Source organism: Ascaphus truei, chromosome 15, assembly GCF_040206685.1.
Source record: "Ascaphus truei isolate aAscTru1 chromosome 15, aAscTru1.hap1, whole genome shotgun sequence".
Taxonomy (NCBI): Eukaryota; Metazoa; Chordata; class Amphibia; order Anura; family Ascaphidae; genus Ascaphus; species Ascaphus truei.
In genome coordinates this window covers 48,412,074-48,437,073 of record NC_134497.1, presented here as the reverse complement: position 1 = coordinate 48,437,073, position 25,000 = coordinate 48,412,074, and the positions used below count along the sequence as shown (strand labels likewise).

The window sequence follows — 25,000 nt, the reverse complement described above, 5'->3', positions numbered from 1 at the left end:
CACTCTCCTCTCTGTCTCACACTCTGGATCTGGATCTCTTATTTACCCTATATATCTTAACTGTCCTATACTACACCGAAATAACTTATACTGCTTTCTTCCAGATCTGACTCAAGCTTCACACGGAAGACATCGGAACCCCCCCTAACCCAGAAGACAGGTAGGGAACACCTCCCCTCCAATGTATAAGATTGCGGGAATGAAGGTATCTGGACATTGAGGGACTGTGGATCAGGTAAGATCCCAGGCGGGATTGCTGCTTTAGATATTGTGAAGCGGGGACGTCCAGACACTGGTTAAGGGGTTCAGGAAACTAGCCATTCACATCTGGCTTTTATTTCTAGATCCAACATTTACACACACACACACGTAACAAGGCCTAATTGTAGTATAATGTAATACAATAAATACTTTTATGTCAAAAATGAATGTTGTTCTGACTAGGAATTTATTAAATGTATTTTATTTATATATTTTATTTTAAAGCGGGGTTGGGGGTGGGACTAGGGTTGGGGGCGGGACTAGGTGGCGAGTAGATTTTTTGGTTGGGCGAGTAGATTTTTGGGTGATTTGTCGAACACTGTATGTATATATATATATATATATATATATATATATATATATATATATATATATATATACATACATACATATACACACATATACACTCACACACACTTGATTAATACATTTCAAATCAGTCTTTTTGTAGCCACGCAGACCGGTGGAAAGTGAGGATTTATTGGCATGAGGAGGAGGAGACGTACTTACACTCTGCAGTTCGGTGGTGAGGTCCTCTATGTAGGATTTCAGTTTTTCTGTTGCTTGTAAACATTCCTGCAGAAAGCTGAAAATAAGTCATTATTCTGGTTTCAAATCAGAGCTGGGCTTACAGTATACTGAAGAATGATTGTGTTTTTTTTTAGAGAGACTTCAATTGCTGGCAAGATATTAACCTCTTTATTGCCCCAGACGTCTGCAGCAATGCGTTGTAAGCCCACAGACAGCCGAAGTTACAACCCCTCTTGCACGGTAGGGGTTAAATAGAACGTAATGCTGCAAATTCACCTACGTTTTTTTTATTTTTTATTTATTGATTTTTTTCAAATATAATTTTTGTACAGAATTTAAAAAGTAAAAACCTTGCTTGCTTTATCCATTGTACCATCGCCGGAAGAAGAGATCAGTGTATCTCGAAGGCTCGCACAAATAAAAGCATTTCGATAGCCACAGAACGGTATCGTCTATTCGTTTTTGATTATTATCTCTCCCTCTCTCTCTCTCTCTCTCTCTGTATCACACATGGACACCGATGTCAATTGGAAGGAAACAGATGTAACATCCCTCCCCCGCTTGTGTTGGCTACTAATGTAATCTCAGGAGTTAATAGTAAGAAGTGGATGATAGGCTGCACCCTGTGATGACACATGGAACTACATGAGAGAGGGTATACGAGTCAGAAGAAATGTTCTGGAAGGATAGGTTCCAGAGGGGCAGGAGAGGAGGAGAGGCTGAGGGGACCCCCTGTTTACTGTATTTTAGTTAGTAGTGTCTTAACAGTTATGACCCCTACAACAATGCACAGAAGAGATATGCAGGTCCCAGAAGGGGAATGCAGACATGCCATAGAGAGCTGCCTAGATAGGGCTCTGGGATGTCAGGAGATCAGCCCCACAAAGGATGTCCATATAAAGAGTTAATAGCCCCTGAGAAAGTGGCAGTTTCTGCAGGACAGACAAACAAATGGGGGCACAAAAAAGAGAGAAAAGGAATCAATAACAATTCTTGAAGCATAAGTATTTTATGAGACACACAATGCTTATCGCTCTCCTAATTATTCTAATTAAAATATTATTATCTCATGGTGCATAGGGTAGAGTTAGCATGGACACAAAAATCCAAGTGGGGTAGAGACCCTCAATTGGACAAGAAACAAAAAATTGCACTCTTTGAGAATAAAACACTTAATGGGACTAAACAATATATCCCAGGCTGATAGCCAAAAGTGCTACACGACGCAAAACAAAAAAGAATTTATTAAATACATGAGGGAGCAATATCAGGGAGTGTGGGGTATAAATAAGTGTGTGTTTAAAAATACGGTAAATGGTGGCCAGAATAGAGAGTGTTCTCTCTCACTCATCAGGTATAATTCACATACTGTATAGGGAAAGCCAATGCTAAAGCTTATAGGGTATGTCCCTTCAGAGAGTACCTGGTGGTGGGCAATGAGGTATAGTCAGCCAAAGTCCTGACAAGGTATACAATAGAAAATTATACCAACAGCAGGAGATACTAAACACAAAGTAACATTTAAGGTGTAAAGAAATGTATCCCTGGTTCATCCGAATCACTTGAAAAATTGTAACCTATGCAGACTAATGTAACATGCGTCAAATGAGTAAGTGTATCATAACACTAAAGTAGAACAGAGGATTGGTGTTTCAGCATATAAATACATGTATACCCATCATCCCCTGAATAAAGTAGTCCCCCATTCATCAAGTTGCCTATATAGTAATTCAAACTGTGTATATATAGGTCAAATCGGACGATGGCATAAGGCAAGAAAAACGGGAAAGTAGAGATAAGTATCAAATACTACCCGATCAGCCGAGTTTGTGCTGGTTTACACGATACACCGGAGTTCCTGGCATTGCTGGTCACTGCTACCGACGTCAGAAGAGTGACATCATTAAAAACCGACGGGCCGTTTCGCGTAGGAAGATACGCTTCGTCATATATAAAAGTACAATAAGTACAATTCCATATTGGCTTGGCATTGGCAAAAAAAATATAGAAATTTAATTAAATAAACTAAAATAAACTAAACTCAAATAGTCAAGGAACACTATCCCACAAGAACTTAATAATTCCTGCATGTTGTTAAATTGTAATAGTACACATTGACATAACAACATTTATCCATATTATGGGAATATACTTGACGGTCTAACATTTATAAAGTCATCATACTCATTGTTACATAAGTGAAGTCCTAAACAGTGTTACCAATATCAGACCCTTGTATAACGGATCAATAGCCAAGGAACACTATCCCACAAGAACATAATAATGATAAATATTTAATATGCAGGAATTATTAAGTTCTTGTGGGATAGTGTTTCTTGACTATTTGAGTTTAGTTTATTTTAGTTTATTTTATTTGATTAAATTTCTATATTTTTTTTGCCAATGCCAAGCCAATATGGAATTGTACTTATAACCTATAATATGCTAAAAGTGCAAAAATATTTATATATTATATATTGTATAATTCTGGCATTACATCTATTTAAAGATAGTTTTGAGATTTACTTATATATTTGGTATATCATCTGCTAATAGATAGGTTTTGAGTTTGTCCTATGTATCATTTCTAAACCTTGCAAAATTTTCTGTAAGATTCAAGGTCCCCATGTGTAATAGGTATGCAAATTGCCTTATGCAAAGTGCAACCCTTGCAAACTCATTTCAATGTTCTTTGATTGGAGGTACACACTTTATTATGCAATAGGGAACCTTTTTTTTGGCTTTATTATGTATTTATTATTATCACCATTAAAGCTGCAGTTCAGTCTTTTTTTATTTTTTTTATTTATTTTTTTACTTCAATAGTTTCATGTGTGCAATCTCTAATTACCTAAAGAACTGTATAGCTGCCAGTCAATTCGTTCTCCATGTATGTTTTTATTTGCTTCTGTCAGTCAGTGGAAGCTCATGAATATTTATGAGCACTCCTGCACTGACATGTGCTAGAGGGAGGGCAGGGCTGACAAAGGGGTGTGCCAGGGCTTGTGACAGGACATGAAGGGGCAGTGCCTTAGCAAATGGCTGTTAAAATAGAATACAAGAAAATTGGTCTTTCAAAGTTGTTTTTTTAAAAACAGAAAATGCTAAAAGTATTTTTTCTTACTACAGAACTGATTTATTTAAAAAAACACACATGCAGGATATTGACTGAACTGCAGCTTTAAAGTACACCTATATTCTTTTATTAATATGACAACTAGTATTGGTACATTCATTATGTGTCTTATGTTTTATGTTTTTTTTGTATTATATGCTTGTTATGTGTTGCTACTGTGACTCAATGATTGGAAGGCTGGTGACATCATCGCTCCAGACGAGTAACAATGTTACTCATTGGTTAGCTTGCTGCATTTAGTCTGCTCCAATGAGCATTGTGGCTATGCCCTGACAAAGTGTCCCACGTGACACGATACGCGTAGGCGAGCCATTGCATGCTGGGTACGAAGATTATGACGCTGTAGACCCAGCGCTGCTTACATGAGTACAGGGAAAACTTCTGGTGGATGGCGGTCTGAAACTTCCCCTCGGCACTTACCATCTGCGATCCAGAGGAGGGGGGTTTATGGATTACGGAGTTGCTGCTGTGGTTGTTACCTGCCTGGTGTACTTGAATCATAAGATCCTTATTTTATTGTAAGTCCTTGTACTTTTTTATGCCCTTATAAAATACTTCTGATTCAAGAATTGTTATTGATTCCTTTTCTCTCTTTTTTGCGCCCCCATTTGTTTGTCTGTTTATGTGCGAGTCTTCTCTAGTCCCGCTGATCACGGGAGACGGGGAGCAGCATCAAGAGAGATTTGGGAGAAAAACGTTGGACGGCCAGCGCACATTTATTATTGTGCTCTACTGCTCGAGTTTCCTGCAGGAGAAAGAATGGTGATAACCTCCGCAGATCTCAGAAGGGTTTAGAAACAGAGAGATCACATGGACGGAGCTAAGCAAGTGCAACAAGGGGGGCCTAGTCCAATACAGGTTGTCCTGTCAGTAACAAGTGTATGCACCTCCCAGGACTGTTAACAGAAAGCACCTAGGGAAGAATGATGTAGAGTGATAACAGTATGGATGAAACGCGGTGCAACCATGTCAATCTTACTGTAAATGTGGATGTAGCTATCCCAAGCCTGGGAACGTGAATAGAGATTGAAGTTGTACTATAAAAACTCCTGAAAAAACTCTTTCCATAGCCGACCACGTCCAGCACCATTAGACAAGGTACAGCTATGCTGATGTTAAACACACAACTACACCAAAGTAATGTCCCTGGGAGCAGGGAGGGAGGGTTACACACAATATAACGCTTACTTGCACTGAGAGGTGTAATGCTTGATGAGGTTTTGGAGAAGGTCCACTCCTTTCTTACTTTTGATCTCGTTCACTTTTATTAGATACTGAAACAGAGGGAATGGAAGTTAAATGTTTGCCCCTCACATTCCTGCAGGCCTCTCCTAAACCCCATGGGACCAAGGGGCAAATTCGACATAGTTCAAAGGGGCCAAAAGTCCCCTTTGAAGTCTACGGAGATTTTCAGCCGAAATCGGCACTAACGTCCGCTCCGGACAATAGAGAATATACCCCCAAGTCTCTCTGAAAGCCACTGCAGCTGGGATAGAACAACATGGCAGACAAAGCTATAGTTCAAGTTTGATGGTGCCAATGTCCTTGCTTGGAAGGGAGAGCCAATAAACAATAAGAAAGAGAAGCAGAGGATTCTGGGAGTTAATTTCCAGTTTTTCCCGATTATAAGGCAAGATTTTTTTCAATAAAGTTATATTGAAAAGTCCATACTCGCCTTATAAGCGGGCTCTGCTGCCGAGTGAGTGTCTGCTCCTGTGTAAGCGATTAACACAGTAGCCGCCTGCGCATGTGCGAGCGATCACACATGCGCAGACAGATGCTGCAGAAACACAGCAGCCAGCATTACCTAGTTACAGTTAGCAGAGGCGAGATTTGAGGGGATTGGCCTATATTCAGGGTCACCTTATAATCGGGCAAATACAGTACAACCATAGTTTCTCCCAGACCGCGTCAATCCATAACACGGTCACATTACTCTTGGAAGAAAAAGAGATCTGTGAGGTTTGGAAAGATCTGTACCCTACACATCTATGAGTTTGAATGTATTAATCTTCCTTGGGTTTCAATAGGAACCATTTACATAGGCACAGCACTTCCTCTATAGAAATAAGCAGACATATTGTGAACCCGGGGAAGTAGGATCTTTTCCGATCGATCACGGGAGAACGGATCAATCGGCAGCTTAGATAATTACATTTTCTTCAAGCTAAGCGATTGCTGCTTCTATTAAAACAAAAATGGAAACTGCAACTGTAAGGAACCCCGACCCTCTCTAATAGCGCGTCTGAGATCAGATGCATTGTAAGGAACCCCGACCCTCTCTAATAGCGCGTCTGAGATCAGTTGCATTGTAAAAAAAAACAACCCTCTCTAATAGCGCGTCTGAGATCAGATGCATTGTAAGGAACCCCAATCCTCTCTAATAGCGCGTCTCAGATCAGATGCATTGTAAGGAACCCCAACCCTCTCTAATAGTGCATCGGAGATCAGATGCATTGTAAATTCTTCTGTATTTGGTACCATTTTCAAATTACCTGAAAATTGCAGTGAACTCTTTAGGGATGCCCAGGGAACCCAAGGGCTCCTAGGAACCCCGGTTGAAAAACACAGAGTCAGATGGATACTTGAGGTGGTGTTATCCTCTGTGCCCAAGAATAGCTCTTAACGAAACAAGGTGCATTTTCAGACGATAAGTGATGATGGTCTCTGTAACAGGAACTTATCCCTGTTGAAGAAACTATCCAGTAGGGATCTGGTTAATTGCAGCAGGCAATTAACCAGACTCCACCTGGTCAATTAAGTCTATAAGAAAAGCCTCCTGTTGGAAACAGGAGAGAGATTCCTTAGCTCACCTTTGGGCTGACAGAAGGAGACCAGAGAAGCCTTCACACAGACACTGTCTTGTGCACAAAGGCTGTGCTGAGATCAAGACACCAAGACACCAATATTTCCTGGATACAGAGGACCCAGGAACCTGCCAGAGACTAACATGGAGGGCCACCTGTTTAAGGTACTGCCTGAGACTTTGGGGTGATAGGCTGGTAATGGAAACATCCCTCCAGTCCTGCAGTTGGGGTCTGGAGAAGTAAGTTAGCCCTTACAAAGGGATAGGGGTTTGTTGTTTGGTTGTTTTTGTATGTTTTGCCTGCATAAAGGAACAGGCTCAATAACGCCAACATATAATTTCACCCTAAAACAGTCCCCATTTGCATACCTCTGCACACATCTCTTACAGTCTCTTACCTCGCACATTTGTAACTGGAACATCCTGCGTTCTTTCTCCATTTCTTCGGCGATCTCTCCTCCCGCCACTTCGGTCCGCACCATCCCGTACTGCTTGGCCAGCTCCCTCTTCTCCTTCTCAATTTTAGTGCTGAGATAAATACAATAGTCTATGATTTATTACGTGGCACGGACAGGGTACGGACAGGGTGCGTGGAATCCTGCAATGCGTCTCTGCTATGAAAAGCTTGCAAATCTCATGGTCACAAGGATATGGCACGGGGTCACAAACCAGGCCTCCCACTTCAAAGATAGCGCTGCCATTAATAGGACACTGCGTCTCCTTGAGGGTATCATTCAGTATATCACATTTCATGGCCGACTGCAACATCAAGTCCACAAGCTAAAAAATGTTCAACAACCCTTCCTCCCATTCGCTGGCTCATCACATGACCCTGATGGTGGCCATTTTTCATGTGTAGCATCAGATCTGCTCACCAAAGGGGTTCCCCAGTAGTAAGACCACCACAGTCCTGTTTTAGGGGTGCACTAGGAATCAAACACTGGCCTGATTGAAATACATAATCCTATAGAGCAGGGGAAGCCAATTCCAGTCCGCAATGACCACCAAGAGGTGGTCATCCATCCATAAAGTTATACCTGCTTCAGCACAGATGGCTCCTGTGCTGAAACAGGGATATCCTTAAAAGCTGACCAGTTGGTACCCCCAGTTGGTACCCCGTGAGGACTGGAGTTGGCCACCTGTGTATTCCAACTGGGGCTCATGGGTGGGGCAGGATGCCATTTTCTGTCTACCAAGAGTCAGAAGCCTTACTGTATCTCACAAAGTTGGCCTAGTTTTTGATAGGGAAGGAATTCTCCTTAAAGCAACAATCACACTATTTTTACCCCCCCCACCTTTTTTTTTTTTTTACAGAATGAGAACTGCGGACTTCACTTGTGCTCAACTGCGCCATCTTCAGTACTGGGGACCCCCCTGTACCGATATATTGATCAGTGAAGTTACAGTTATTGCTTCCTGGTTTATAGAGGGGATTTATATGGCTGTCCAATGGGAACCCACAACTGATGATATTGTGGCTTCCCATTGGCTGACGGTTAATATTTGGCAGCCATTTTGTTTCCCCTGAAATAAGATTTAAAACTTGTAACTTCGCTGGTAAGTATCCCGGGATGGGGGTGGAAATGAGTAGGGTAGATTGCGACTTTAATCAAAACATGCAACAGCAACAAATAGAAAGTATTGCATTTACAAAAATGGATTTCATTCTCCTTTTCTTAAACCGGTTTCACATTCAATCACTGCAATGTTGCAATTGCTACGGCATTATTTCCTCTTTTAGTTACAACCGCTTAACGAGAGCTGTATGTAGTATTTACTAATATAACATTTCTTATATTCCCTTTCTCAGGCTTTCGCCGGCTGATACGGAGTCTGACCAAATTGTCAATCAAGTCCAGTATCCATTCTCCGACAGTGGCCAGCACTGGAGGATTCTGGGGGAACACGGAGCCTCACTCCCTCTCTGCCTCCAGCATTCGATATGTGCATTTATTCCCAAAGCTTCGCGGTGTCACGTGAGTCTCTTGCTACATGCCGATATACTGTTATATAGTGTTATATTCTGGGCCTCTGGAAGCCTGTGCCCACGCAACTCGTTGCTGACAGTGTTGCCAGTGAAAGTCTTAATAGAAAACAGCAAATGGTGAGAGTAAAATCAACTTCCCAACTCACAATTTATTCTCATAGTCTTTCCAAGCTTTTTCAAAAGGTTTCTTCAAATCCTGAAATAAGGAAACAGTGTTGTAGAGCACTCCAATGCCTAGTAATAGTGATTTATTTTTTATACTACATCCAGTATATATGCAAAAAACTGGAAACATAACCAACACGTGGTTGGATTTTGACCTCCTTTTGTAAGATTTATCTCCACAAATAAGAGGTTCTGCTTCCCCTTCTATAATAATCCACAATAAACAGTATTTTAGCACTACTATTACCGCAGACTTCCTATTGGTCGCCAGAGGCAAGGCTGACCCCGACAGCCATATTGTTCTCCCGGACAAGTATTCTTGCCCAGGAAATTCAATGTTCAATTTACCGGCAATCAGCATCGCGCGTAAACTCTAAGGGACTCCGCAGAGCCAGGAAGGTAAAGGAAATATAAACCTCCCGCCCCACCCCCTCTCCAAAAAAATAAATAAAACAGCAGCAGAGTTCTACTTATTATAGGGTTTAAATCTCCTCGAGCAAGGGGAAAAGGCTTCACAGCATATTCAACAGAGGCCAAAATCCAATGTTTCAGGGGAATCTTCCCTTTCATCAGAGACATCCTCACTTCTACTCGTGGCTTCCCCAAAATACCAGCAATGCATTTGGGTCACTGGGCCCAGACCCCAATCCCGCCGCAAACATTGTGCTTTAGTGTGTAGGGCGACCTCAACATGTTTACTCACCCCTTTAACTTCTTTTAAATCCCCTTTCACCAGGGAGTTCAGGAAGTAGTTAATGTTGTGATTAATACTCTGCAACTGGGAAAGGGAGAGAGAAACAAAAACCTCAAGTACGTTTTATGGCCTTGGAAAAAGTATAGGTCGAGGTCCAGGAGGAGGAACTTTGAAAAGAACTTTGCATTCCAAGGACGGTACAAATGACGCGGGGGTCATCCTTGAGAATCAGGCAGAGGAGATTTCACCAATTGTGAAATACATGTGGGATTTACTATCCATGGAGACTGCGATGGCATATACAGCAGATAGGTTTAAGAAAAGGTTCACCATTAGTATTGAAAGCTACAGTATACAGGGATATGCTGACTAAGAATAAGATTTAAAAAACAAGGTTGATACAGTATATGGAGAAATCTGAGACATCATTGGCAACCGTTTCACTATTTATTGTTTGCCTTCCGCTGGATCGACGTGAATAAAAATATAGGATGAGTATTTCACCCGGTTACAGTTTAACAAACGTTGCACTCAATGGACAAATGCCAACCTAATCTACTGTGTCACTATGTATGTTACCTAAACCTGCGGGCTCATAGCCAATGAAGTAACGGCAGTGCTGTGTGTACGTAAATATAGTGCCCATGAAAAGCGAAAGACCACCTGGTTATAGAATTGGACAGCAGCAGAGGGGGCAGGATGGGTGCTTCCCCTTTACGGCTGTATAAACTATTCTGTTCACGTCAAGTATAGGGTGAGGTCTCCTCTCCAATGGCCGTACATACAAATGAGATTTATACATAGGATTTTCTTATGTGATATTGACATTATTGATAGCCCATTTACACACAGGCTATTCTTGGCTGCACCCTTATTTTGTGTGAATACACCTCTTTAAATGATATAGGTGTAATCTCATTGGTTTTCATTTCTACCCGGGAGTCTACTCACGCACACTCCCCCCCGCCCCCCCATGTTATCCTTTTCTTTTTTACGTGCCATTATTTGGCCGCTGATTGTTCATGTCCGTTCGGGAAGGTTTAAAGCAATGTTGGACATTTGGAGATTTATTTTTTCAAACCCACAAGGAACGAAGTTTGAGGAAAAAGGAACAGCCGATAAATAAAACAATTATAAGAGATAAACTGGGTGTAAAATGTCAAGGTGGACAACAACCCGCGACCACCTAAAACAAATACTCAACAACGAATAAGACACTGGCACACTGATAATTTAGTATTGACAAAAAGAAAACCAGAACCATATGGCAGAAAATAATTAATCTGATGGGGTGAGGTGTAGGGGAACAATCCCCTTCATCTGATGGGGTGAGGTGTAGGGGAACAATCCCTTTCATCTGAAGGGGTGAGGTGTAGGGGAACAATCCCCTTCATCTGATGGGGTGAGGTGTAGGGGAACAATCCCCTTCATCTGATGGGGTGAGGTGTAGGGGAACAATCCCCTTCATCTGATGGGGTGAGGTGTAGGGGAACAATCCCCTTCATCTGATGGGGTGAGGTGTAGGGGAACAATCCCCTTCAACAGATGTCACCCACCAGATGAAGGGGATTGTTCCCACCATGACTCTCGTTGATATGAGACCACACAAATCTCCCCAAAGGGGGTCGGCCATTTGCTGCGGTTCGCTGATGTTTGAAATGCTCTGTTATAATCCCCCAAAATGTATATTATCTCTAACTGTCCATGAAATGCCTTAATGGGTCAATAGGAAGCCGTGACGTCATCCGGTGCGGCTTCCTATTGGCTCACATGACGTGGGACATGTAAACTTGCAGGACATACCAGCACCCCCTTAGGCGGTAAGTATCTCTGGAAGCAGGGGGTCCTCGGAGCTGAAATTAATGGGGTTCAGCTCCGGAGAACCCCTGATTCAAACTTATGCTAAAAAAATAAATAATAACAAGCCCATGAATTGCTCCTTTAAGAGCTGCTCAGCGAGACACAGAGAGAGACGGCTTCTCTCTGGAACTCCTCTGCGTAAATCTTACAGGCTAGTGGATGACCCTGTAGGACTAATGCTGCAGTGGTGCCATTCAGAAGATGGGACCCCCGCAGAGATAATGCTGCCGCTTTCTGTTTTCCGAGCCGTGGCTGCACTGAGGTCCGGTGGCCGCGCGTGACAGCGGCACAGAAGACAGTAAGTCTTGCTACATCTGTACATACAGTTCTATTGAGTACGAGGAAGGCAGTAAGAGTCCACATGTGGGCTTGTGCACTAGGTCACTTTACAGCCAGGAGAGGAAAGGTTAGGAAAGGCGAGAAACCATACCACGTTTTTCATTGGCGTCAACAGTTCCTTATACAGTTCGGCGAAAGCGTTGAAGGCGTTACTTAATGCCTCTTCTCCGTTGTCTCTGCAGTTTGACGATAACCTCTCCAGCATTGAAATGTAAACCTCCAAGTGTGTAATGTGTTCTGAAGAGGGAGAAGGATAGAGAGAGAGAGAAAGAAAGAGAGAGAAATAAAGAGAGAGAGAGAAATAAAGAGAGAGAGAGTGAGAGAGAAAGATAGAGAAAGCGAGAGAGATAGAGAAAGAGAGAAAGCGAGAGAGAGATAGAGAGAGAGAAAGTGTGCCATGTTGAATACATGATTGATATAATTAAAATAAATACAGAATGGGTATTTTTTTTAATTAGAACTAGTGTTAGCAAATATAAATGATTAGTGTAACATTATTTATAATAGCCATACCTTGAAAATAATACAGTTTGGTAACCTATATAATGAAACACCTGTTCTGTATCATTTTTGGCTAATACATAGCAGCTTTAAGCTGCAGACCAAGCAATATCCTACATGTGCATTTTTTTAATAAATTAGTTCTGTACTATGAGAAAATATTTGTAGATTTAAAAAAAAAAAAATGAACTCTGAATGACATTTTTTTTTATATTATAATGTAACAAGCATTTTTTGTTTGTATAGTAACCATTTACAAAGTCACATCCCCTTCCTCTTCTGAAGCAGGCTCTGGCACACCCCTGTTTGAGCCTTGTCCTCTCTCTAGCAGTGCACCAATTATATGTGGTGACTGCCTCGTCACATGATCTTCCCCACAGAACTTTGCATCTTTAGTCCTCTTCTGCAGCACTGACAGCCATTTAGTGAACCCCCAAGCTGAATCTTTGCCGATCGATCACAGGAGAACGGATCGATCGGCAACTTAGCTAATTACTTATCATTGTGTGGATTGTATTGATGCACATAATAAAAGGGAAAAGAATAAATTGAATAATTTTTTTTTTTAAAAAGGGCAGCTTGGACTGCTACTTTGACACTTGACTTTTTAAGTTCAACTTGACGCCCGATTTTGACACTCTCCTTTTTGGAGCGTCATTGAATATTCTTTTTTTTTTTAGTTCATACCATTAACACCTGGGAATGAATAGAAGTGTAAAGGTAAGATTCGAATGACACAGTAACGGGCATTATTTCATTTTGAATGGTGCATCTTTGGAAAGAAGCCAGTCGCTGTGTTATTTGTTGCTCATTTAATTCTTTTGCCTTTGAACGGAGTTAAAAATCTTCAAGCGTGTGACAGTACACTACGCAGGAGCAGAGACGCGGGACGAAGGTGCCTCTCTGCAGAGCGCCTGGGCACACAGAGCACTGCGGACAGTCGCATCTCCTTTAGAACGTAGCAAAGCTTGTACCAGAGTTTCTTTTCCAGTTTAGTAGTACTGTAATCATCCTTTAGTGTGCTTCACTTTTCCAGCTGGTATTTGCGCTTAAAAATTCCACCAGACCTGAGGCGGCGTGAATGTCTCCGGCTGCCAATTTGCGTCACACGTAGCTAATGCTCTTATATTTGATGCAAACGCAAGCAGAAAACAGAGAGGTGCATCTATTCACACTTTCTTTACACTGATGTATCTTCCTGTATAGGTGTCTTTTTTTTCTCTGGCTCCGTTTAGAGAGGACTTACTAGGTCTCAAACATCGCCCATTTTTTAAAATTTTTTTGCATTGGTGGATTAAAAAAAAAAAAAGGTTATATTTTTTCGACTGAAGCAAATATTTCACTTTGTTGTATTCTGTGAAAAATTAAGGTTTTCCATTTTCTTTGGGGGTCTGCTGGATTCTTAACCTCCATCTTATCCTTAATTTGCCCCATTTACCCTGTCCCACTTGCTGACAGTTTTTATTGTCTTTCATGTGATTGTGTTTTATATATATTATTTATTTGCATTTTCATATCAAAATGAAGGGTACTACACGATTGTGTTTTGCGTGCTATTCTGCCCTCCTTGTCTCTGCTGGATTCATGATGATTATCTGTCAGCGCCACAACATGTGGTTAGTGTACATAATAAAGGCAATTAACCTGGGTGAAAATATCTTCCCCCATATAAGGACAGACAACAGAGGGTTGTCATAAATGGAACTTTTTCAGGTTGGACTAAAGTCGTGAGTGGAGTACCGCAGGGATCGGTACTGGGACCCCTGCTTTTTAACTTGTTTATTAATGACCTTGAGGTTGGCATCGAGAGCAAAGTCTCCATCTTTGCTGATGATACTAAATTGTGTAAGGTAGTAGAATCAGAGCAGGATGTCATTTCTCTCTAAAAGGACTTGGATAGCGTGGAAATTTGGGCAGGTAAATGGCAGATGAGGTTTAATACAGATAAATGTAAATGTAAGGTTATGCATTTGAGAAACAAGTATAATCATGCTACATATAAACTAATAGAAAAATTGACAAAAGCGCTCCAATGCCAGGACAATAAGGTATAATGATGCCAGAAGCACCTTCCAAAGGTATCCGTAATAACCAATATTGATAGTGATATATAACAACAAGAATGGGTACTATCCTCCTGAAGACCGGTGGTGGATAGTACAAGCCCACCCACAATCAGTCTCATTGGCAGGCTCCCCTCAGTAGATGCAAGTACTCACATATCCTTGGTGTGGCTGACGGGCTGTGCAGCTTCCAATGCTGATTGCAGAAGTGAAAAAAAGTGGGAGCAGCGCACAAACCAAATGGAGCAGGAAGGACCCAGAGTACAAAAAAATGAATAAAAGGGCACTTTAATGTGTCATGAGACCCATCCAACGCGTTTCGAACGTCACAGCATTCTGTGTATATTCATCCTTGATAAAGAACGCTGTGACATTCAAAACGCGTTGGATGGGTCTCATGACACATTAAAGAGCCCTTTTATTCATTTTTTTGTACTCTGGGTCCTTCCTGCTCCATTTGGTTTGTGCGCTCCTCCCACTTTTTTTCACTTCTACATATAAACTAATCAGGACAAAATTAGGAGAATCCTTGATGGAGAAGGATTTAGGAGTGCTAGTAGACAGTAGGCTTAGTAATAGTGCCCAATGTCATGCAGTAGCTGCAAAGGCAAACAAGATCTTATCTTGCATTAAACGGGCAAAGGATGGAAGCGAAGAACGCATAATTTTCCTACTGTATAAAACATTAGTAAGACCACACCTTGAATATGGAGTACAATTTTGGGCACCAATCCTAAGAAAATACATTATGGAACTAGAGAGAGTGCAGAGAAGAGCCACCAAATTAATAAAGGGGATGAACAATCTAATTTATGAGAGGCTAGCTACATTTGATTTGTTTACATTAGAAAAGAGGCGTCTGAAAGGGGATATGAGAACTATTTACCAATATTCAAGGTCTTTACAAGGAGCTTTCAATGGAACTTTTCATCCCAAGGTAAGTACAAATGACAAAGGGTCATCTCTTGAAAATGGAGAAAAGGAGAAATTGGTTCTTTACTGTAAGGTCGGTTACGCTGTGAGATTTACTAATGATGGAGACTGTGATGGCAGATACAATACATATTTTTAAGAAAATGTTAAGACATCTTTTTAGGTAGAGAAGATATACAGGGATATACAAAATAAGTTAAAACACAGGAAGGATATTGATCCAATTAGAAATGTAAATGCCTTTACTGGAGTCAGGAGGGAATGTATTATTTATATTTATGAGATATAATTGGCTAATGTTTCACTTGATTTTGTTGTTTGCCTTCCTCTAGATTAATATTGGCTGCACTCCATGGACATATGTCTTTTTTCCAAGCTCATCTAACCATGTAACTTTATTTTAGATCCCATTTTGTTTTGAGAAGCCTTCATCGTAGCCAGCTATGCATAGGATTAAGACAGTGTGATCGTGTGCGTGTGGTTTACTGTGCTATAGTCAGCATGTAATTGGCATGTAATTCCCTTTGACCAAACAGAAATTTGAGTTAAAAATTGATTGGGATTGTTTGGGCTGCTTTGTAATAGGACATACACTGGCGACACACTTTATTCGAGCTCGGCTAGTCCCACGAATTCGGGTATACCCGGGTGTATTGAGGTTTGTGACTGTTTTCTGCCCGAGTGCATTGAGTTATTTTCCAAGCAGGGATTGAAGCATTTTATTCCCGCTGGCTGCAATACTGCACAGTATATATATATATATACTGCATTTCAATTCATGAATTTATGCCATCTGGTAGACACGCGAAGCATTGCAGCCTATTAAATCCTAATCATTATCATTTAACAGATCAGCCGCCCGTCAGCCAGGCATGAACCCAGGCTGGGAAGGCAAACGCAACGAGGCTTGTCAGAGGTGAGGAGCGGCGCATTCCAGGTATCTGCCAGGTACATACCGGGTATTTGCTCGAATAAAGTGTGTCGGTGCAGTAAGGCATGGTAGTCCCAGCCCTCCTGTCTTGTTTGGTATATTTAAGATTTTCTTACCAATTCTTGGTGTTTTATTTTTCCATATAAATTTGTTTATTATAGACTGTAGAGTTTTAATTTCCTCCAATACCAATGGAATGGGTAGAGTTTGGAAAAGATACAGAAGACGGGGCAATATGTTCATTTTTATACTGTGTATTCTGCCTATCCATGATATAGCGTGGCCGGACCACTTCCCAATATCAGACTTAAGAGCTCTTAGGACCTTTGGATAATTCTCCCTATACAGAGAACTATAGTTTTTTGTGATAAATATCCCTAGGTATTTGATCGTATTCGGTTGCCATTTAAAATCAAAGTTTAAAGCAATCAATTTAATTTGATCTTTAGGCAGATTTATATTTAGTGCCTCAGATTTGTTACTATTGATTTTGAAACCTGAGATATCCTTAAAAGACGACAGAGTGGAGTATAAATTTGGAAGTGAAGTTTGAGGTTTGGTTACTGTAAGGATCACATCATGCCTTATGTCCTATTACAAAGCAGCCAACTAATACTATGGCACTCTAATCCAGTCCACAGACGCTGGGTATCATTGGAAATGGATTTAAGTAATGTTCTATGGTCCCCAGTGAGAAAGAGTCCCGAAATACTCAAATCCAGCCAAATTATAGCCCATTCACTCAAATTATGGAATTCAGTTGCAAATCGACACTTCCTTACAACACGGAATACACTTATGACACCACTATATGATAACCCAGAATTTAGTCCAGGAATAGGCCATAATAGGTTTATAGACTAGAAAATAGCAGGCATCACAAGATTAAAAGATGTAGGTTCAGAAGGATTTCCCAGAACATTTGAATATTTCCACAAAGAAAAGGCTATCCCAAATAATCAGTTCCTCCAATACCTTCAATTGAAAGCCTTTCATAACAAAATCCGACCCCCCGAATTGCATACTAGATTTGAGTCACTTTGTCTAGCAGATAGTAACACACCTGGACTGATATCTAAATTGTATGGATATTTTGTTAGCCCCCCTCCACAAATGAATCAAAAACTGAAATATATGCTACAATGGCAGGATGACCTGGGGGAGGTATTAGACATGGAAGACTGGAATGATATTTTTCAAAAAGTTGCCACATCATCAATGTGTATCACAATCAGAGAAAATGCATATAAAGTTATGATGAGGTGGTACTTAACCCCCATGAGACTAGCTAAATTCATCCCAGAGTATCCAACTACTTGTCCGAAAGGATGTGGAGTACAAGCCACATTTATACATATGTGGTGGGGGTGCCCATTCATAGCAGCTTATTGGCTGGAAATCAAAATGTGGTCACAAAGGTTTTTCGGTTTGGACCTACCAATGGATCCCTGGTTATTTCTTTTAAATAAACCATATTACCCCCTCACGAGACATGAAAATAAATTACTGTGCCACATATCTTCAGCCGCAAGACGCGAATTAGCGGCAGTATGGAAACAAACAATTATTCCCTCAATTTCCAAAGTTAAAAATAAAGTCTGGCAGATTTGCTACATGGAAAAAATGGTTAGTCTTAATAGCGACACCTACACAGATTTTCAGAAGGTGTGGTTACCTTGGATTCTGAGTGAAAATCAACCAGAAATTAATACCCACTTAATTTTGTTGTAACAAAAAAAAAGGGGGGAAAAAAAAAAAAAAAAAAAAAGGATATTTATATTAACTGTGTGATAGAATATTTTAAGAAATCTTGTTAGGTAAAATTGTAAATGAATGTGAACTTTCTCCCATATCTATTTTCTGTACCCTTCCCTCCCCCCCATTTTTTATTTTCTTCATTCCTCCCCTCTCCCTAAATTTTTTTAATAAAAACTTAGTTAAAAAAAAAAAAAAAAATTGATTGGGATTTGACAGCAATCCAAGGTACCACATTTGTTGTAGGACCAAAGTGTACTAGTGGCAGTGGCATGGTTAAGGGGTCAGTCCCTCCTAGGGGCAAAGTGTACTAATGGCAGTGACGTGGTTAAGGTGTCAGTCCCTCCTAGGGGCAAAGTGTACTAATGGCAGTGACATGGTTAAGGCGTCAGTCCCTCCTAGGAGCACAGTGTACTAATGGCAGTGACATGGTTAAGGGGTCAGTCCCTCCTAGGGGCAAAGTGTACTAATGGCAGTGACATGGTTAAGGGGTCAGTCCCTCCTATGGGCAAAGTGTACTAATGGCAGTGACATGGTTAAGAGGTCAGTCCCTCCTAGGAGCAAAGTGTACTAATCGCAGTGACATGGTTAAGCGGTCAGTCCCTCCTAGGAGCAAAGTGTACTAATGGCAGTGACATGGTTAAGAGGTCAGTCCCTCCTAGGAGCAAAGTGTACTAATCGCAGTGACATTGTTAAGGGGTCAGTCCCTCCTAGAGGCAAAGTGTATTAATGGCAGTGACATTGTTAAGGGGTCAGTCCCTCCTATGGGCAAAGTGTACTAATGGCAGTGACATTTTTAAGGTGTCAGTCCCTCCTAGTGGCAAAGTGTACTAATGGCAGTGACATGGTTAAGGGGTCAGTCCCTCCTAGTGGCAAAGTGTACTAATGGCAGTGACATGGTTAAGGGGTCAGTCCCTCCTAGTGGCAAAGTGTACTAATGGCAGTGACATGTTTAAGGGTTCAGTTCCTCCTAGGGGCAAAGTGTACTAATGACAGTGACATTGTTAAGGGGTCAGTCCCTCCTATGGGCAAAGTGTACTAATGGCAGTGACATGGTTAAGGGGTCCGTCCCTCCTAGGGACAAAGTGCACTAATGGCAGTGACATGGTTAAGGGTTCAGTTCCTCCTAGGGGCAAAGTGTATTAATGGCAGTGACATGTTTAAGGGGTCAGTCTCTCCTATGGGCAAAGTGTACTAATTGCAGTGACATGGTTAAGCGGCCAGTCCCTCCTAGGAGCAAAGTGTACTAATGGCAGTGACATTGTTAAGGGGTCAGTCCCTCCTAGGGGCAAAGTGTACTAATGGCAGTGACATTGTTAAGGGGTCAGTCCCTCCTATGGGCAAAGTGTACTAATCGCAGTGACATGGTTAAGGGGTCAGTCCCACCTAGGGGCAAAGTGTACTAATGGCAGTGACATGGTTAAGGGGTAAGTCCCTCCTAGTGGCAAAGTGTACTAATGGCAGTGACATGGTTAAGGGGTCAGTTCCACCTAGGGGCAAAGTGTACTAATGGCAGTGACATGGTTAAGGGGTCAGTCCCACCTAGGGGCAAAGTGTACTAATGGCAGTGACATGGTTAAGGGGTCAGTCCCTCCTAGGGGCAAAGTGTACTAATGGCAGTGACATGGTTAAGGGGTCAGTCCCTCCTAGGGGCAAAGTGTACTAATGGCAGTGACATGGTTAAGGGGTCAGTCCCTCCTAGGGGCAAAGTGTACTAATGGCAGTGACATGGTTAAGGGGTCAGTCCCTCCTATGGGCAAAGTGTACTAATGGCAGTGACATGGTTAAGGGTCAGTCCCTCCTAGGGGCAAAGTGTACTAATGGCAGTGACATGTTTGTAGTGACAGTGATTGATGCTTTTTTTTAAACATGGGGAGCTGAGACCCAGGAGGGGGGTGATTTCCTCCCTTTCATCTGATGTCCCTGTGTGTTCAACAAGAGTTTGCACAGGCAGGGCCCCTCTCTGTCCCTCTTTAATAAGGACAGAGTGGGCTAAGTTGAAAGCCCTGACGACAGTCCCAGCTGGGACCAAAACGCGTAGGATTATATTAACGCAATACAGCCTTTTTTCTTCATTTTTTGAGCGCCCGTTGTCTTTCTGCATTTCACTCGGGGATCTACTGCCGGATTAGATGTCTTACAGCATTTGGTGCACTTCCTGTTCCTGTATAGTGAGTACCTAAAGGAGTGCCGGCTATTACATTATGTTCTAAGGGGAAAGAAAACATTTCATTGATAAACAGTCTCCCATTCAGGGGCGGGTAAGGGATTGATTGAATATCCCAAAAATTTCCAAAGAAACAAAAAAGCAGCAACATGTGGTTAGATTTAAGGAACCCAATCAGACTGTTACATTATTTCAAATAAGTGGTTTTGGGCTGGCTGTGTGGCATTGCACCTTTAAGCTGGTACCCGAACTGCACAGTGGAGTGTTCTTTTACAATAACAATACAATGGTATGGGCCTCTTAGATTGGACAGATATCATTAGCCAGAGAGGATCAGCTGAGACCTAGCAGAGTTTTTAGACATGGAATTTGATACCATACATGAAATTATGGCCCATATGTACTAGATCAGCGGCGGCCAACTGCAGTCCTCAACAGCCACCAACAGGTGAGGTTTTAAGGATATCATTGCTTCAGCACAGGTGGCTCAGTTGTTGACTGAGCCACCTGTGCTGAAGCAGGGATAACCTGTTGGTTGTCCTTTGAGCTCCGAGCTGGACACCCCTGTACTTGTTGGTGCTATGTTTTCAGTGCTGGGAGACACCTTATAATATCCCATTCACATGATTCATTTACTGACGGATACATCAAAAGTGTTTTTCTGTCTGAATGTGTCGGGTTGTGATTTACGGGAGACAAAGGATCCAAACTTCTAACCTTCTCCTGCGGCATGTTTTGACTTTGCAGCTTTCTTCATTTTCTGTAACACTGTTCGGTCTGAATCCAGAGCCTAAGAGGGGGGGGGGGAAATAAAGTTATTTTTTTAGCTAAATTCCACATATTGACGTAAATCAACGTTAGCACATTGCAGATCAATGCATTGATGTATTTTAATTATACAGAACATATACGGATTCAAAACTATATAAGAAAATAAAACTAGAAAAACTAAAAGATGATAAAAGGGTCATACTCACTAAAACACCCTGTCACACTAGAAGACATCACACTGACGATTGTGTTCAATGGGCAGTAGGACATCTTCCAGTCTTCCAATGAAGGGAGTGTCTTATGGCTGAAGACTGTTTAGTAAGATTGTGCCACAGTGGCAATCAATGAATCTCAGACTCATCCGAGTGGTTATTCCAGAAGCCAATATAAAAAAACTCTATGGGGGTCGATCATTAATGAGCGATAGTGCCGATCTGGCCTTAACGCACAGAAACGCCTATTGACTTGAATTGGAGTTTCCATGCGCTAGTTTCCGATTGATACTATTGCACTTTAGTGAATAGCCCACAGAGGTTGAAACTACTTATAGGTGGTTATTCATTAAAGTGCCACAGTGCAGCCGTTATTTCTAGTTTCTTTAAAAAAAAAAATCGACAATTATCCAAATATTTGTAATTTCACTACAAACTAGTGTTTATCTTGTGTGATCACCCTACAAAGACAACACATTGCTTTCCTTTCTTCCTCTCCATATTGAGCTCAACCCTTTTATTAAATATTTACATGTCTTATTTTTTTTATTACCCGGAAGAAATTGTCCCAGATGGGAATTAAACCCAGAACCGTGACTACCTTGTACCAACTGCCGTAGTAGTAATAATAACTATAATAAGAACTTTATTTCATATCGTGCTTTTCTCCCAATGGGACGCAAAGCGCGTCACAATTACAGCGCGCGGTACGCAGCACATAGGGGTTTTTTATAGACACATAGTAAATTCCACATTGTCACTGCCAATACTGTACAGCACATTCTCCTTTACTGACGGTGACATTTCCTTTCCTATTATCTCAATGGATGATCCAACGTTAAAGCTGCAATCCAGTTTTCATTTTTGATTACAGGATTGAAGCAGGCAGTCTCCGGAGCTGAGCTGTGTTAATTTCAGCTCCGGGCACCCCCTGCTTCCAGAGATACTGGCACCCCTACAGAGGTATGTATCTGAGCTGGCAGGGAACTTGTGTGCCTAACATAATGGGGTCATCCATTGTGGCTTCCTATTGGCCCAAATGACCAGGGCCTTTAAACTTGCCAGAGATACCAGCACCCCCTACGGAGGTAAGTAACTGTGGAAGCAGGGGGTCTCCGGAGCTGAAATTAACAGTTCAGCTACAGAGACCATCTGCTTTAATCCCGTAATAAAAAAATAAATCCAAACATGAAACCTGGATTGCGGCTTTAATTGTACAACCTTTGGGGTGAAAAGTGAACTTGCAAGTTTTGTTGCTAGCTATATAAATATACTGCATTGACCCTGGATATATAAATGTTAATCCAGTTCAATCCTCATTTAGACACAGTCTTTCGTCATTAATCACTCTTCATCACGAAACTCTAGAAAACGCATCTTCTCAGCACCGCCTTTAGTTTCATAATGTGTTTGGTTTGTGACGTGGTTGAAACTGTACATCATAATTAGGGTACAGTATGTTCTTAACATTGAATAATAATAACTATTTCATATAGCGCTTTTCTCCCAATGTGCGTCACATTTACAGTACAGTGTGCATTCGCAGCACATCGGATTGTTACAGACACCAGTTTACAATCTATGATTTCAGTGCTCGAGGTCCCGGGAGACAGTGACTCCCCCACAGTCACACGTAGAGATGGGTGAATTTTTTGGGCGAATTTGGATCAGTGGCGGATTGATCCGCTGAAATCGGCCAATCTCAAAAAGGGCGATTCGCGTTTTGCGTAGTTTTTATTATTATCACCACTACACTCTGCAATCCAATGACGGATTGTATTCAACGGCGGTTGTTGATGAATCCGCGCGGATTAAAAGCGCGGGAGGAAAATGTGAGAAATCCAGGAAACGGATTTGGGCAGATTTGTCCATCTCTAGGAATTGCAGACACCGGGAATTGAACCAGGTTCCCCTGCTTACAGCATCCTTGTTCCGTCAGTTACTCACTGAGCCACTCCTCCCTAATACAGGGAAACGTGTCTGTCCAACGCCTTTCTACCTACACCTCCCGTTATGCACGATAATATCCCGATAGCCACGATAATATCCCGATAGCCGTGGGAGCTGCTGCCTAACACTGAGCACTATTGCTAAGCCTGCTATATACAGTACAAATGCCTCCTACATCCTCTGATTAGCCTAATTTTCTCCCATTTATTCTGTAAGACGCATGCTGATTGCTGCTACACACATGCACATTTATTAATGGTCACTTACTTGCCCAGGCTTCCAATGCATTAAGGGTCTTTCGCCAAGAAATTACACCCTGCGCCGAGGCATGAATCTGACCCGCGACAACTCTTTTCTGCCAGACCCCCATATGCAGTATCTCCCTCTAAAGCCTGCTCCTCTCCCTCTATTACGCCACAAGAATTTGCTGATTATTTCTAGGACAACGCGCACGATAATCGGCAGCAAAAACCCCTCCTTCCCTTTCACACCTCTACTTCCTAATCTTCCTATCTTTGACTCATTTTATTTGGTTAGAGCAGCCAATGATTGAGCCACCTGTGCTGAAGCTGGGATATCCTTAAAACCTGACCTGTTGGAGGGTCTTAAGGACTGGAGTTGAGCACCCCTGACCTACGTGACCCTCCCCAGCCGGGCTTCCGCACTGCAAACGCAACTGAAACCGTACTCCCCAACTCATGACCTCCATATTGCCAAATCACAAGGAAGCTCCTCCATTCTGATTCATCATGACCTCTCCTCTGATATCATTACTACACATTCTTCACTCTCTTGGGATTCTTGGCACTGTCCTCTCCTGGTTTTCTTCCTACAGTTCCCCTCTCACCACTTTTGCCAACTTCTCCTCTTCCTGCCGATCTCTCTGCGGGTGTACCTCCATGCTCAGTTGTAGGTCTCCTGTCCTCTCTGTATACACTTGGAGACCTCATTAACTCCTTTGGATTCAGCCATCACCTCTCTGCTGATGACACTATATTTACCTGCACCTGACCTTACACCTGCAGTCCAGTCACAAATCAGTGTGCCTATTAGAAATCTCTTCAAACTTAATATGGCTAAGGCTGGTTCTATAGTGCGGGCGCGTGCTACACCGCCGGCAGTTTTAGTTGGCTGAGGATAGCCAGCCATTCTATAGTAGGGCCGCGCGCGCACGGCAGGGAGCTTGTGTATGTATGTTTGTGTGTATGTATGTATGTATGTTTGTGTGTGTGTATGTATGTATGTTTGTGTGTGTGTATGTATGTATGTATGTTTGTTTGTGTGTGTGTGTATTTATGTATGTTTGTGTGTGTGTGTGTGTGTGTGTGTGTGTGTGTGTGTGTGTGTGTGTATTTATGTATGTTTGTGTGTGTATGTATGTTTGTGTGTGTGTGTGTGCATGTATGTTTGTGTGTGTGTATGTATGTTTGTGTGTGTGTGTGTGTGTTAGTATGTTTGTGTGTGTGTGTATTTATGTATGTTTGTGTGTGTCACAGTTAAATACATAAAAAATATTTTTATTACAACATTTTTTTTATTTTAAAAATATTATTTAATACATAACTCACAATCTCTACACACAAATACACACAAACACAAACACATTACACACACAGTACCTTCACTCACAGCATACACAGCATACACACGAAAAGCATGCGGCACATGCACGCGCTCACGGCCGCACACAGTATAGAACGGCCCAAAGACAGCGTTTCTCATACACCTCCCTCTCCCAAAAAGATACCCCATTGTTCCCTTTTCCATTAGTCAATAACACCCCTATCCTATTAGACATGACCTAGTGGTTACATTCAACTCCTCTTTCCCTCCTCATAAACATGCTCTTACTGAATCTCGGTTTCTTTCTCCGCAGCGTTGCCTGGATTCCCTCCTTCCGCGCTTCTATAATTACGAATTCCAAACACTAATCCATAC

General features: G+C 41.8%; 1 protein-coding gene across 2 annotated transcripts in view; it reads right to left on the bottom strand.

The window, feature by feature from the left end:
• LOC142466931 (arf-GAP with SH3 domain, ANK repeat and PH domain-containing protein 1-like) overlaps window positions 1–20,941 on the bottom strand; it is a 107,639-nt gene extending 86,698 nt beyond the window's left edge. For both annotated transcript variants that reach the window (XM_075572579.1, XM_075572580.1), the window contains exons 1-7: window positions 20,847–20,941; window positions 11,871–12,016; window positions 9,590–9,664; window positions 8,868–8,917; window positions 7,133–7,262; window positions 5,117–5,202; window positions 772–847 (exon numbers count right to left, since the gene is read on the bottom strand). In XM_075572579.1, the coding sequence (XP_075428694.1) occupies window positions 772–847; window positions 5,117–5,202; window positions 7,133–7,262; window positions 8,868–8,917; window positions 9,590–9,664; window positions 11,871–12,016; window positions 20,847–20,886 (603 nt within the window). In that variant the 5' untranslated portion in view covers window positions 20,887–20,941. The remainder of the gene's footprint in view (window positions 1–771; window positions 848–5,116; window positions 5,203–7,132; window positions 7,263–8,867; window positions 8,918–9,589; window positions 9,665–11,870; window positions 12,017–20,846) is intronic.
• Between the last annotated feature and the right edge of the window lie 4,059 nt (window positions 20,942–25,000).